At 39.7% G+C, this 13,965-nt stretch overlaps 1 protein-coding gene across 4 annotated transcripts in view; it reads right to left on the minus strand.

Moving 5' to 3' along the window:
* Positions 1-13,965, minus strand: part of CPVL (carboxypeptidase vitellogenic like) — a 124,203-nt gene that overhangs the window by 47,370 nt on the left and 62,868 nt on the right. For all 4 annotated transcript variants that reach the window (XM_072651031.1, XM_072651028.1, XM_072651029.1 and 1 more), the window contains exons 8-11: positions 13,097-13,219; positions 12,620-12,751; positions 10,807-10,905; positions 9,740-9,913 (exon numbers count right to left, since the gene is read on the minus strand). In XM_072651031.1, coding sequence (XP_072507132.1) covers positions 9,740-9,913; positions 10,807-10,905; positions 12,620-12,751; positions 13,097-13,219 — 528 coding nt within the window. The remainder of the gene's footprint in view (positions 1-9,739; positions 9,914-10,806; positions 10,906-12,619; positions 12,752-13,096; positions 13,220-13,965) is intronic.

Below are 13,965 nucleotides of genomic sequence, written 5' to 3' on the forward strand. Positions count from 1 at the left end.
TCCTAAAGTAAATTAATCTTCCTCATTAGATTCATCCCAATATTCTAAACTATCAAGATCCTTTTAGATGCTGACTTGATCATCCTGTACCACTTGGTTACTTTCATTATCCACTAAACTGGGAACTACTTCTATTTTTTAAAAACAACAGAAAAGCCACCCCCTCCCCCCACTGACAAAAAGAACAGATTGAGGTCTATTAAAAGTCATCAGTCAGGACTCACCTATCTGATCTTACCTTCTTGGCTAGGTTTACCAGGAAAAAGATGCCACTAGGAGCAAGGATTTTCAGGAATGTCGGCAGCAACTGAAGGAATGCATTATTTATTCGAAACCATATTCCCTTCCCCCATCATCTGATTTGTCTGTTCATCAGAAAAGGGCACTTTGAAAGCCAGATTTTTTTTGATAAGTACCTGCTATGGGGTGGTGGGGAGCTAATAGAGGGGGTGGTGCTAAAGCTCAGGTACAGGAATAAAGCTCAGAAACATGAACATCTCAGCTCCTGAAGATGCAATTAGTCAGCACTTAATGGGCTGCAGGATGATGAGCGTCAGGGCAAGGGAACTTTACAACCACAATTTCCTGACCGGATGAACTCTTAAACAGAGAAAGCTAAGCCCAACCCCCAAGCGATGGAACTGTTGGAAACACAGCCATGTGGAGCAAAGCCCACATTCCAGAGGGACCTCGGTCACCTCTCACAGGCCTCCCCCATAGCTCTCTGGGCCACTGGAGCAAACTGAAGTTTGCCATCAAAATCTGCTTCTACTAAGAAAGCCTTCTGGGGACTGCACTAGACATAGCATGAGGGAGCCGACATGATGAACCACACAGCTCATGAAAAGGTTTCCTGGGAAGGACAATCCAGTTAGGAAAAGGAATTACAAAGAAGCTTTCAGAGAAATATCATAAAAGCTAAAAGGGGCCTGGAAAAGTTGACAAAAATAATACACAAGACACACACAGTATTTCATTGTCAATTTTATCTAGCTAGAAAGAACACTGGTTATGAGCATTGGATCTAGAGTCAGAAAGACATGAGTTCACAGAAACTTACTAGATGTGTGACCCTGGGCACTTAACCGCTGTCTGCCTCAGTTTCCTCATCTGTAAAACGGAGATAATAATAGCGCCAATCTCCCAGGGGTGTTTCAAAGATCAAATGAGCTAAAGTCTGTAAAGTGCCTAGTAAATCTGAAAGCGCTATTTCATGCTTATTACCTATGAGACAGGAAAAGTATAGAGTTGGTAGGCTAAAGGTATAGCATGTGTGTTCGTCCTTCATTGCCGAAGAAGACCGTGCCATCAGAGAAATGATGACGTGACTTGCACTTGACTTTATTTTTATTGAGTGAGGGAGGGCTGTGGAGGTCACCAGCCTCACTTCTCCTCCAGAGCCATCTGAATCCAGTGATCAATATTCATCAGGATGACTGGAGATGACCCAGGATGAGGCAATTGGGGTTAAGTGACTTGCCCAAGGTCACACAGCTAGTGAGTGTCAAGTGTCTGAAAAGGAATAGTAAGAGAAATGGCAGACTACAGGCCCAGAATGAACTTTGCTTAGCTAGATTTCTATATAGAGGAGAATGTATGGGTGGGGGGAATTTTTTGGAAGTGATGGGCTTGAAAAAGAAATCAGTAAGATACGTATTTTGCAAAAAAACAAAACAAAACAAAAAAACAAAAAAACTATGCTCAATGAATTGGTTGGTTTTGGGTTTTGTTTTGTTTTTTCTCATTCTATAAAAGGTATCACTGAGTGATAAATGCAGTTCAATGGAAAGAATGCAAACTCTAGGTTCAAATCCTGGCTCTTTCACTTACGATCTCTGTAACTTTAGGCAAAAACTTGAAACTCAGTTTCCCCATCTGTCAAAAATGAGGAGGTTGGACTAGATGACCTACATGGTCCCTTCAAGTTCTAAATCTGTTATCTTAAAAATTCATTAATAAAACATTTTTTTTCCATGAGGCAATTGGAGTTAAGTGACTTACCCAGAGTTACATAGGTAGTAAGTATCAAACATCTGAGGCCAGATTTGTACTCAGTCCTCCTAAGTTCAGAGCCTGTGTTCTATCCACTGCACCACCTAGCTGCCCCTTCATTTTTTTTATTTTTTAAAAAGAAGATAATGTTCTGTATAACATAGGTCAAAGTCAGTGAGATAGTATGGGATGAATTGCATACTGTCCCAACTGTTGCTCTGAGTTACAGATGCATAGACTCCAACAGTGTCATGCATTCTATGTTGAAAGAGACCCATGTCTTTCCTTTTCCTATCCCATCCTCCAACAACTCAGTCCTTGACCATCATTCTGAAGGTGGCTCTGCGTATATTTATTTCTGTTGCCTCAAGAGACAATCAGTTTTTGATTATCCAAACTGTGGGCGATTTATAGCAAATTCTGAATGCCAGATAGCTCCCTTTGACATCTGGCATCTTTACAGGCAGCCTTCCCTATCATCAGAGAGGGCACCCTCTGGGAACATAAACCAATTTTAATAGGAGTCTAAACAAAACACTATTATGGAGGTCAGTCTGCTGGAAAGGAAAAGAAAATATGACTTGTGCAAGACTAAATACATCTTATTTTTGGATGATCCAACATTTGATGCTATCTACATGTTGCTTCTTTCCATTACTGCAGATAACTGAAAACTGATTATATGTAAATCACTTTTTCTCTTGGAAACCAAGATTTATATGCTGAAGGTCAATAAATGGCAGCATATTACCAGCCAAAATCAGCATAAACTCATTCATTTATTCAACAAGAACATGTTAAGAACCTACTATTTGTCAAACACAACGCTAGGATGGGAATCCACAGGCAAAAATAAAATGGTGCCAGCCTTCAAGGAATTTACATTCTATTTAGGAAAACATAAACCAAAAAATAAATACAGATAAAAAATAACCACTACGTGGAGTGTGGTATCTACTAAGGGAGATCAAGCTAAGCTTCCTATGGAGCGGCCGTTAAGCTGAATTTTGAAGTTGTTCAAGAATTCTACAAGGTGGAGGGTCTGAGCTCCCAAGGGGATAGATGATACAAAGGTAGGCAAATAGAAGACAGAATAAAATGCATGAATGACACCTTTGAAAACATATAGACATGAGAAAGGAGGAGGGCCAGGTAAGGAATAAGAACAAAAGCTAACAATGGACATCCTAGATGGTCTTGGAAAGTGTGTTGAATTTCAACGAAGAAATCGTGGGTTCAAATCCCACCTCTCTCTTACTTGTGTGACCCTAGGCAAGTAACATCTATATCCCATATCTGTAAATGGAGGCAGTCGAATTAAGTTTTTAAGGTCTCTACCATTCCTAGTTCTATTATCTTGGGATCCAATGGAATTCAAACAGTGACCTAGAAATTTAGGTTCTGGAGGAATCCTCCCCTTGGTCCCCTGCCAGAGTGGGTGGAATCCCAGTGGACAATTTATGGGAGGGCATTTTTAGGAGTAGATTCCAGGATGAGAAGGCATGAAAAGATGGACATCAGCATGGTCGAAGGCGATGCCTCCACCAGTCACATCAACTAGTCATCTGTCTATCAAAGTATTTACTCTTCGCTTTTTTCCTGGATTCCATAGGAACAGGCATTATGTTCATAACATACTGGTGTGCAATGGTATTAGCAGTACTGGTAATATAGCTAGCTAGCATTTTATATGGCACTTTTAGGATTTACAACGTGCTTTACAAATATGGGTTCTTTACAACAACCCAGTGAGGTAGGTGCTATTATCATCCCCATTTTACAGATCAGGAAACTGAGGCACACATGATGATAGCTAACTTAAATAGTACCTACTATGTGCCAGGTCCCATGTTAAGTTCTTTACAAATATTATCTCATTTAATCCTCATAGAAATCCTGTGGCAGTAGGTGCTATTATTATCCCTATTTTACAATTGAGGAAACTGAGGCAAACAGTGGTTAAATGACTTGCCCACCTAGTCAGTGTCTGAAGCAGGGTTTGAACTCAGTCCTGACTCCAGGTCCTCAAGCGCTTAGTCTGGTGCCATGCGCAGAAGAAACACTGCCCAATCCCTGGTGTTGAGGAAAGTCACATCTATATAACACAGTAAAGAAAGACTGATTTCAACACAGCTGATCTTTCCACTGTATTCACCTAAATTCCATAAACAAAGGCATGAAAACAGACAAAAGGATAAACAGCTTGTTTCCTAAAGGAGATTACAATCATATTCACACTCTAATGACTGAGTCAAGATGGGGTAAGTCACTTCACCCTGTTTGCGTCAGTATCCTCATCTGTCAAATGAGCTGGAGAAGGAAATGGTAAACCACTCCAGTATTTTTGCCAAGAAAACCCAAAATGGTGTCATGAAGAGTCGAACAAGACTGGTAATGAAGAAAACTGGTTTGGTAGTTAGGAGATGCTGTTAAACATTTATTAAGTACGTACTATGTGCTAAATGTTAGGGATACAAAGAAAGGCAAAAGAAGTCCCTGCTTTCAGGAAGCCAAAAAACTGGGAGAAGCTTCCATTCCATTTGCCATTGATATGGTTACTGCAATGTCACTTATGGCCCTTATGAGAACAATGACCACTTTGCAGGCATAGACCCTTGACCCCAACATGGCGATGCCATTTTGGTCCTCTTTGAAAACAAAGGGCAACAATCAACCAACCAACCAACCAAATGACTGCTCTTTTCCCTTGATCTACGCCTCCTCCGAATCTCACAATCCTCAAATCTCATAAGAAGTTTAGTACTTCTAAGTGGGTCCACCAAAGTCAACTAACATCCCCACCTAATACATCTGAAAACCATACAGGGAAAAGTAGGTTTCTATCCTGCTACCTTGCATTAGAAATTCTTACTGGAAAGGGATCGTATATTCATCCAGGTGGTCCTGATACTTCTAAGAGGTGAGATGCTAGACTTGGGAGTCAGGAAAACCTAGATTTGAAACCTATCAATCAATCAAGCAATAAGCATTTATTAAGTACCTACTGTGTACCAGGTAATGTACTAGGCACTGGGAAAACATACAAAGAAGGAAACAAACCCTGCTCTTATATTTTACCAAGGAAGACCACATTTATGAATACAAATATGTGCTGAATAAATACAAAATAAATGTTGAGTAGCTGGATACACAGTAGCTAGAGAAGAGTGACGCTAGCTGTGGGAGCATCGGAAAAGTCTTCATATAAAAACTTCTTGAGACATTTGCTAGAATTCCACCTTTTAATAGAAACCTTCCTCAATCCCTCTTAAATCCAGTGCATTCCCTCTGTCATTTTTTCCCTATTTCTCCTGCAGATAGCCTGTTCTGTATATATTCATTTGCAGATTTTCTCAAGGACTGCCTTTTGCTTCTTTTTATAGACTCATCCCCAGCACTGTGCCTGGCAGACAGTAGATGCTTCATTAATTCTAATTGGCTGACTGCTGACTGTGTGATCTCATGTAAATTACGTCATCTTTCTAAACCTTGGCTTCCTCATCTGTAACATGAAGACAATAATTTTTGTTGTTTTGTTGTTGTTAGTCATATATTACTCTGCATGATTCCATTTTTGGAATTTTCTTGGCAAATATGCTGGAGTGATTTGCCATTTCCTTCTCCAACTTATTTGACAGATGAGGAAATTGAGGCAAACAGCAGGTAAGTGACTTGTCCAGGGTCACTCAGCTAGTAAGTATCTGAGGCTAGATTTTAACTCAGATCTTCCTGACTCCAGATCTGGCACTCCATCCCCTGCACCCAGCTACCTGCCTCATAGGGGATAATAATACCTGTTGTGAAGCCTTACGAAGGTGGTGGCATGGATCAAAAGAGATAGTATCTATAAATTACTTTGAAAACTCCAAAGCATTATAGACACGTCAGTTATGAGGATGGTTACTGTACTCGCCGCATCCCCTTAACACAGTGTGGGCACAGCCTCTGTATTAAAACCATGAGCCAGCCATGCGCCCACTGGGGAAGCCTACCTGGAGTTGGGAGGGAGCTGACCCCAGGCCAGTCTTGGATTTAAAACAGACTCCAACTATTTCCTATGAGTAGAAAATATATGTGGCTTTCGACAACCAATTAAAGTTGAGTCTTAAATAAATACAGCGTTGAGGGCACTAATGTTTTAAGCCGTCTTGGCTGTTCTTGTCTTACTCCGTATACATTGTGGTTGACCGCGGCTGGCAAGCAGGCCAGGACCACGTCACCATCTCCTCTGGAGCTGGGCTTCCAGCTGAATAAGCCAACCCAGGCTGGGGAGGAAGGACTCCATTGTCTCTATTTAAAGGGACAGCTCACCTGGTCCGCTTCTTTGCAAACAGCAAAGACCTATTCTGCCCAGGGCCCTGACTGCCCCTCTCGCTGGAAATGTATTCAGGGTTTAAAAATTTAGAAAATTTAGAAGTTTAAAAAATTTTCACATTTAGATGAAATGCATGAGAATAGTTTTTGGACACATGTATTAGAACATGAACTGGCCTCAGGATCCAGGAGTTCTGGGTTCCAGTCCTGACTCTGACATGGTTCAGCTGTGAGATACTGGGCAAGGCTCCCAGGAACCGCTCAGGACTAACAGGGACAGCCAAGTTGCTGGTTGGTAAAAATGGAGGAAGTGTCTACACCAGGAGTTCTCTATGAAGAGGAAATCACAGCTCAGGACAAAAAAAATCAAAACGCTTACTAAACAACGTGGATATTTTGAAAAATAACTGGGATTTACAAAGCATTTAAATGTATGCAGATTTCTTTACATATGTTATGTCATTGGATCCTCACAAACCAAAATCCGATCCTATGAGGTAGCGATCACATCACCATCTTATAGACACGGGGAAGGTGCATTTAGGGTTAGGGCTGGCCTACTAGAAATCACTGGCTTCCCCAAGAAACTTCATTTGAAAATCCATTTATGATAGATCATCAGTGCTTAAGTGCATTTAAAATACAAGTGCTGCTATGAACAATAAGGGGCAGGTGGATAGTGCCATGCATAGAACCCTGGGCCTGGAGTCAGGAAGACTGGAATTCAAATCCAGCCTCAGATACTGACTAGTTGTATGACCCTGGGTAAGTCACTTACTTGCTGCATGCTTCAGTTTCCTCATCCATGAAAGAGGGATAATGACAGTACCTACTTCCCAGGGCTGTTGTGAGAATCAAATGAGGTAATAATCATGAAGTAAGTGATACATAAATGTTAGCTATTACTACTAAGGAGGAAGCTGGATGGCTCAGTGGATAGAGCACTGGACTTGGTGTTAGGAAGACCTGAGTTCAGATCCAATCTGATACTCGATGTGTGCCTCTGTTTGCCCTAATTTACTGGAGAAAGTAATGGCAAACTACTCTAGTATCTTTACCCCAAAACCCCATGGACAGTATTGGTATGCTATGGTACAGAGGATCACAAAGTATAGGATATGACTCAACTTTTATGAAAAATAGAGGCAGAAACCCCCTGCCAAACACCTTTTTAAAGACAAATTTGACTCTAATACCCAAAAAAGGAAGAAATGAAGCAGACAGTGTGCCTTATTTTTCTCCTTAAATTCCCAGCATCTAGCACACGTTAAGTGGGGATCTTAATGAACATTTATTGATTGATTGACAAACTTCATTAATGAACAGTGATACAAACATTTAAATTTAAATCCTTGTAAAGAGACTATAGAAATACAGCCAGAAAATAACTCATCATGACTAAATTGGATTCATAACTGGAAAGTGGAGTGGAAGCAAGCATTTATTAAGCACCTACTATGTGTCAATTACTAAGCCAAGTGCTTTCAAAATATTATCTCATCTGATCCTCACAACAACTCTGGGAGGTAGGTGCTATTATTATCTACATGTTACAGATGAGGAAGCTTAGGGAAGCTTTGATCAGCTAGTAAATGTCCAAGGTCCCATGTGAACCCAGTTCTTTCTGATTGGAGGCCCAGTGCTCTATGCACTGTGTTACCTAGCTGCCTCTGGGGATTCAAGGATGGTTCAACATTAAGAAAACAATTCCTATAAAATAGTATGATAGGCAACAAAGACAACTATAACTAAATGAGTATAATAGATGTATAAAAAGCCTTTGAAAAATTCAACACGAATTTATATATTAAAAATCCTAATAAAGCATTGATTGGCATAGAAAGATCCTCCTTTAATGGTATCAAAAGCATATATTTACAACTAAGAGTTAGCACTGTTTGTAGTGGAGAAACACTAAAAGATTTCCAGGTATAAACAGGGGTAAAGTAGAGGTGGCTCCCTTGTCTTCTGTTATTTGACATAGTTCTAGGAATGCTAGTTGTAGCAATAAGATAGAAGGACAAAATCCGAGGTGTATATATACGGGCAAAGAAAAGACAAAATTAATCTTATTTGAAAACAGCATGATGGAGTACTCAGAAACCCCAGAGAATCACTGAAGAAACTGAAATTAATAATAATGGTATGGTTTCAGAATACAAAATGATTCCACAAAAGTCATCAGTATTTCTATACAATACTTACAAACACTAGGGAGAAATGATGAGAAGAGAAATTCTATTTTAAAAAAGTCCAAAAGTGGAGAATTACAGAATCTTACATTGAGACAGACCATGAGACCAATATAGACAGACCACGAGACTGATACAGACAGACCACGAGATCTATATAGACAGACCAGAGGCGATACAGTCCAACCTATACTTATTCAGGAATTCTCTTTACAACATCTGCAAAAAATGGAAATGAGCCTTTGGTTGAAAACTTCTAATGAGGGGAAGTCCATTATCTCCTGACGTGGCTGGCACTTTTGAACAGATCTAATCATCAGAAAGTTCCTCTTTATATTGAGCTAAAATATATCTTTCTGCAATTCTTTCCTTGTTGCTATGTGCAAAGTGTTGTGTTAGGGACACAATGACAAAATGGGAAGGTAACAAAAACAATAATCTCAAGTCTCAAGGAGCATACATCCTATCAGAGAGGACACAATGTGTAAATATGAAACAGGAGGGATAGGAAAAAAGTAGGAAAGAGTCACAGATAAAAGATGGAATGCCGAGTTCAGAGGACAGCAAATAGGCCAGAACATATAGAAAGAGGAATACAAGAAGACATCAGCCAAACTTTAAAGGGCTTTAACTGAAAAGCCAGGGAGTTTGTTTCCTTTCTAAAGTGAATGGATATCCACTGATTTTTCTCAAGAGGAGGAACGACATCGGGAGATTTGTGCTTTAAGTAAATAACACTGGTAACTGTATGGAGGACATTATGGAAAGGAAATGATCAGGAGTCGAGTCCAGGAAAAAACAAGGGAAGTGGCTATACGAGTGGGGAAAGGGTCCTATATGGAAGATATTGTGGAGGTAAAATTGATCCCACTTGGTAAATGATTGGTAACAGAGGCTTTGGAGAAGAAAGAGCTAAGTATGATGCTGTTGAGAGGATGAACCTGGGTGGCGGCAAGTATGGTGGCACTCTTGAGAGAACTATGTGGCATATGCTGAACAAGCTTTCTAAGCAAAACATCCAGGGGAAGGGGAAGGGGAAGAAGAGGTTTAATTAAAGGAAAGGGTAGCATTTAATTCAGAAAAATCAAAAGTTTGCGGTCAGTTTGTTTGATTTAAAAACCATAAAAGGGAAAGAAATGGCAGGATGTGAACTAAAAATATGCCTTCAAACAAAAGTCATCCTTGCCCTGGGTCATTTCAGAAAGGCCCAGAATAGGTCATAAGTGGAATTCTTTCCTTACCCGATAGTTATTCATGATTTCAGTTAACCATGGCTTCACGGACTTGAACCAATCTGCCCACATGTGTTTCTCAACTTCAGAACCATCATGAAAAGTCAGGTTGCCCACGTGGATGGCTCTTCTCACTTCTGGCAGCGACAGAAAGTACCCAACGTATTTTTCTTCTTCTGGTTCCTGAATATAAAAAGGGCATAAGAAGAAAGATCCTGGGACATGATGGGAAGTAATGTACTGGCTTTTGCGTAAGATTGTTTTCTAACTAATAATGATGATACCCTTAAACAATGACTAAGCACTATATCTAAGGCATTCTGTTAGGCAGAGGGGATACAAAAAGAAAAATAACATAGTCCATGCCCTCAAGGAGCTTATAGTCTATCAATTTAAATGTAGTATACATAGGTAACATAAATACATAAGCAAAATAAACAAGAGATCATTGGTGGGGGAGAAGTTTGGCGCAGCTAGGTGAAGCTGTAGGGTACAGAGAGTTGGAGTCAGGAAAATTCATCTTCCTGAGTTCAAATCTGGCCTCAGACACTTTCTAGCTGTGTGACCCTGGACATGTCACTTCACAAAGCTTGCCTCAGTTTCCTCATGTATAAAATGAACAGAAGAAGGAAATGCCAAACTATTCCAATATCTCTGCCAAGAAAACCCTCAAATGAAGTCATCAAAAGTTGGACATGACTGAAAATGACTCAACAAAGCAGGAGAGACACTAGGTGCAGTTGAGAGGAGGGAGCAATGAGGAAAGGTTTTATATTGGAGGTGACCTCTGAGTTCAGCTTTTCTACTAGGCCAAAGTAAGGAAGAAAGGCCTTCCAGGGAGAGGGGACAGCTTATGCAAAGACTCAGTGTTGGGGGTTGGAGTGTCCTTTGTAAGGAACACCAAGAAATAATGTCTACTAAATCTGGAAAGGCAGTAAGTGTAAGAGAGGATGCAAACCCAAGGAGGTCTCTCCTGATTCCAAATCTAGCACACTTTTCAATAAACAACATTTGTTAAAAAGTGTAACTGTGAAAAATTGCCTTTTGTCACTTTTAACAATGAAGAAAATGATTACCTGACACTGTAAGAAGTTAAAATAATTAGAACATCCTGTAGAATTGTGGAAGTATGAAGGATAACTTGTTAAGTCACCATTCATTAGGTTATCAAAAATCTAGGGAAAGAAAAGAAAAAACAAACATTGAGCCAGCACCACAGATCTAGACACAGAAAGAACCAAAGAAACCATTTAGTCCAACCCTAGTAAAAATGGGAAAATGGAATTCAGAGAGGACATATGGCTTATACAAGATTACCAAGTGGCAAGTGGCAAAGCCAGGACTGGAATCCAAACCAATTGACTCCAAATCCAGTGCTTTGTCTATGCTAGTAGGCTGCTTTTAACATTTGTGCTAAATAACCTTTTTTATTCTTACACTGACATGAAGTCATAATTTTTTGTGTCTTCCAGATCACCTTGAGTCAGGAAAGCCTCAGTGTATAAACTGCTGGGCTCCAACTATCAGAGCAGCCCCCTCCTCTGTTTCCATAAACCACACAACAAAATCAGGTTTGTGACTTTATGGACACATCTGATATTCTAACAGGAAGGAAGGAGTATAGTCTTCTAGCCATAGTGCCCAATGGTCAAAGGCCCTCACAAACATTCCTTGGTGACCTCAGCTTTACTCGAGTTTCTGTGAGTTGTGATATATAATGGGCTTGAAACTTAAGAGTTTCAGGTTTTCCTGCTATAGCCCATTTACAGAACTGGAGATAAGTCTGTATTACCCACCATTCTCCCAAGGCATTTGATAATAGCTATTTGAGTTTCAATGGAACTTACCCACTGAAACGTGACCTTGCTGAGAATACCTTGGTTTTAGACATCAGGTTCACCCAGACTAATTCCATTAGGTAGAGGGATGGATAAGCTAGTCCTTCCATGGGGACCCCATAACAATTATTGAAATATATACTCACTAAGTAATGATAATGCATTTAAGATAATAGGGCCTCCAATTTATCATATACTCATCTGTTTACATGCTGTGTCTTCCCTTCTCTCCCAAGTAGAAGGTAATCTCCCTGAGTGCAGAGAACTGTTTTTATTCTATCTTTAGATCCCCAATACCTTGTGTAGTACTTTGCTCCCAGTAGGTGCTTAATAAATGCTCACTATTATAGGAAGAATGCCCTAAAAGGAGCAGTTACAAGATAACCTATTTTTCCAGACTTTTAATTTTTCCATATTATTACTCTTCCTCATATAGTAATAATCATATAACTCAAATACTCTCTTTGAATTTAAATAAATCTCCAAAGTCTTTCACATTTTCAAAACCTTTGGCTGATGTCTTAAATAGAATTTTAAAAATAATGATAAGCAAATATCAAGGCCATGCCTGCTACATTTTTAACCATCTTTGTTAAGGACACTGGGGACATGTGACATTTGTTACCAGCTAACATCTTACCTAAGGCTGCATGCTTGTTAGTGGATCTGATGCTTTAAAGCATCTGTTAGGACAGATGCATCCAGTTCCTAAGCTGCATTTTTCCTGATTTCCAAGTGATAGGTTACACGTTCAGGGGCATATAAAGAATTAAGAGGAATCAAAACAGCTTATTCAGCAAAGACCTAATGATATGAACTAAACACTCCAAGGTAATCATAGGTTATAAGATGGAGTGTGAAGTCAAAAGAACGTGGACAGTATTTTTTCTTCACTAGGATTCCCTGTCTGCCCATCCCCTCCACAGCATCATGGGCACCATCTTTAACAAGAAAAGCCCAACACCCCCTTCCCCTTTGCTTCTCTATGACCCCTATCCTGCTCAGCTGCTTTTGATTATTCAGGGGCAGTTCAGAGCCCTTGGGTACATACTTCAAAGGCTTTTCTCCAGTCCTCCTGCTTGATGTACTTGATGGTCTCAGCACATTGTTTCTGGAAATATTTTTTCTGCTTCTCATCTAATAAACCGATGTGGTACAGGAATCCTGGATAGCCTCCTATGATCTGATGCAGCAAGCAGACAACACCAAGTTTTTTTTAAAAAAAAGATATTAGATGAAATAATTTTTCTCAATACCAGATCAATTGGCAACATCAACTAAGAATAACAATTTAAATCACACACACACACACACACACATATTTACTCTAGCAGTTTGATGCCATGAAACATTTGTCAAAAATTAAAGATATAAAGGCTTTAAAAAGTCAACTGGGAAACATTAACTCCTTTTATCAAGTTAGTGCTGTAACTTCAGAAAGCATTCCATCTAATTAAAGAGAATTTCTCTTCTTGTTGAGGCACAATAGAAGGAGGAGGGGGCAGGGGAAGGAAAAGGCAGAACTTACTGTTTCTGGATCAGAAAAGCCATCACCAATCGCAACACCTTTCAAGTTGATCTTGATCTTGGCCATGGGATTGAGGAGATGGATGTAATAGGCAATGGCAGGCACATATTTCCCTGCATAAGACTAAGGAGAATGGGTGTTACCATGGAAGGCATATTTAGGAGTGCTGACGATCTAATACAGAAGATCTAGAATTGAAGATATTCTCATTACTGATACAACAGATAATTAGAATACCAATGAAAAACTGAATTTCTTTTCCATATCATATAAATTGAAGCACTATTTTTTAAAAATTCTCATAAGAACTTTCATCTTATCAATGGAAGATAAGCTTCTTGAGGGAAGGAGCTATTTGTTTTAGGTCTTTGTTTCACAGCGCCTGGCTGAGTAGGCTCTTACAGAATGCTTGCCAGGTGATTACTTTAGAATTATAGATTTTAAGTGGAAGGGAAGCTGGAGATTATTTAGACCAGTCGTCATTTTGCAGATGAGGGGAAATAGTCTAGTGATGTTGGTGAGATGTCCAAGGAAACTTACAGGCAAGATCTGGGCTAACTTCCGTGATTCTACTTTCCACCAGCCCCACAATGCCCCCATTTTGTGTCCCATGAAAATTCGATACCCAGGGCAGTGCCAGATACCAATTCAAGATTCCATAAATGCTTAATAAAAGGAGGAACATTGAAAGTGCCTTCCAGAATTCGATAATATAAAACCAGTCACTCTAATTCTCTGACCAAATGAACTTTTCTCCATTAAACTGCAAAAGTCTTACAAAAATTTTCTTGTGAAAAAAATCTCAAAATCAGTCAACAGATACAGATATCAATTAGATCTGTGATTTCATGGGTGAAACAGACTCCCAG

This window comes from Notamacropus eugenii, chromosome 3 (genome assembly GCF_028372415.1).
Source record: "Notamacropus eugenii isolate mMacEug1 chromosome 3, mMacEug1.pri_v2, whole genome shotgun sequence".
NCBI lineage: Eukaryota > Metazoa > Chordata > Mammalia > Diprotodontia > Macropodidae > Notamacropus > Notamacropus eugenii.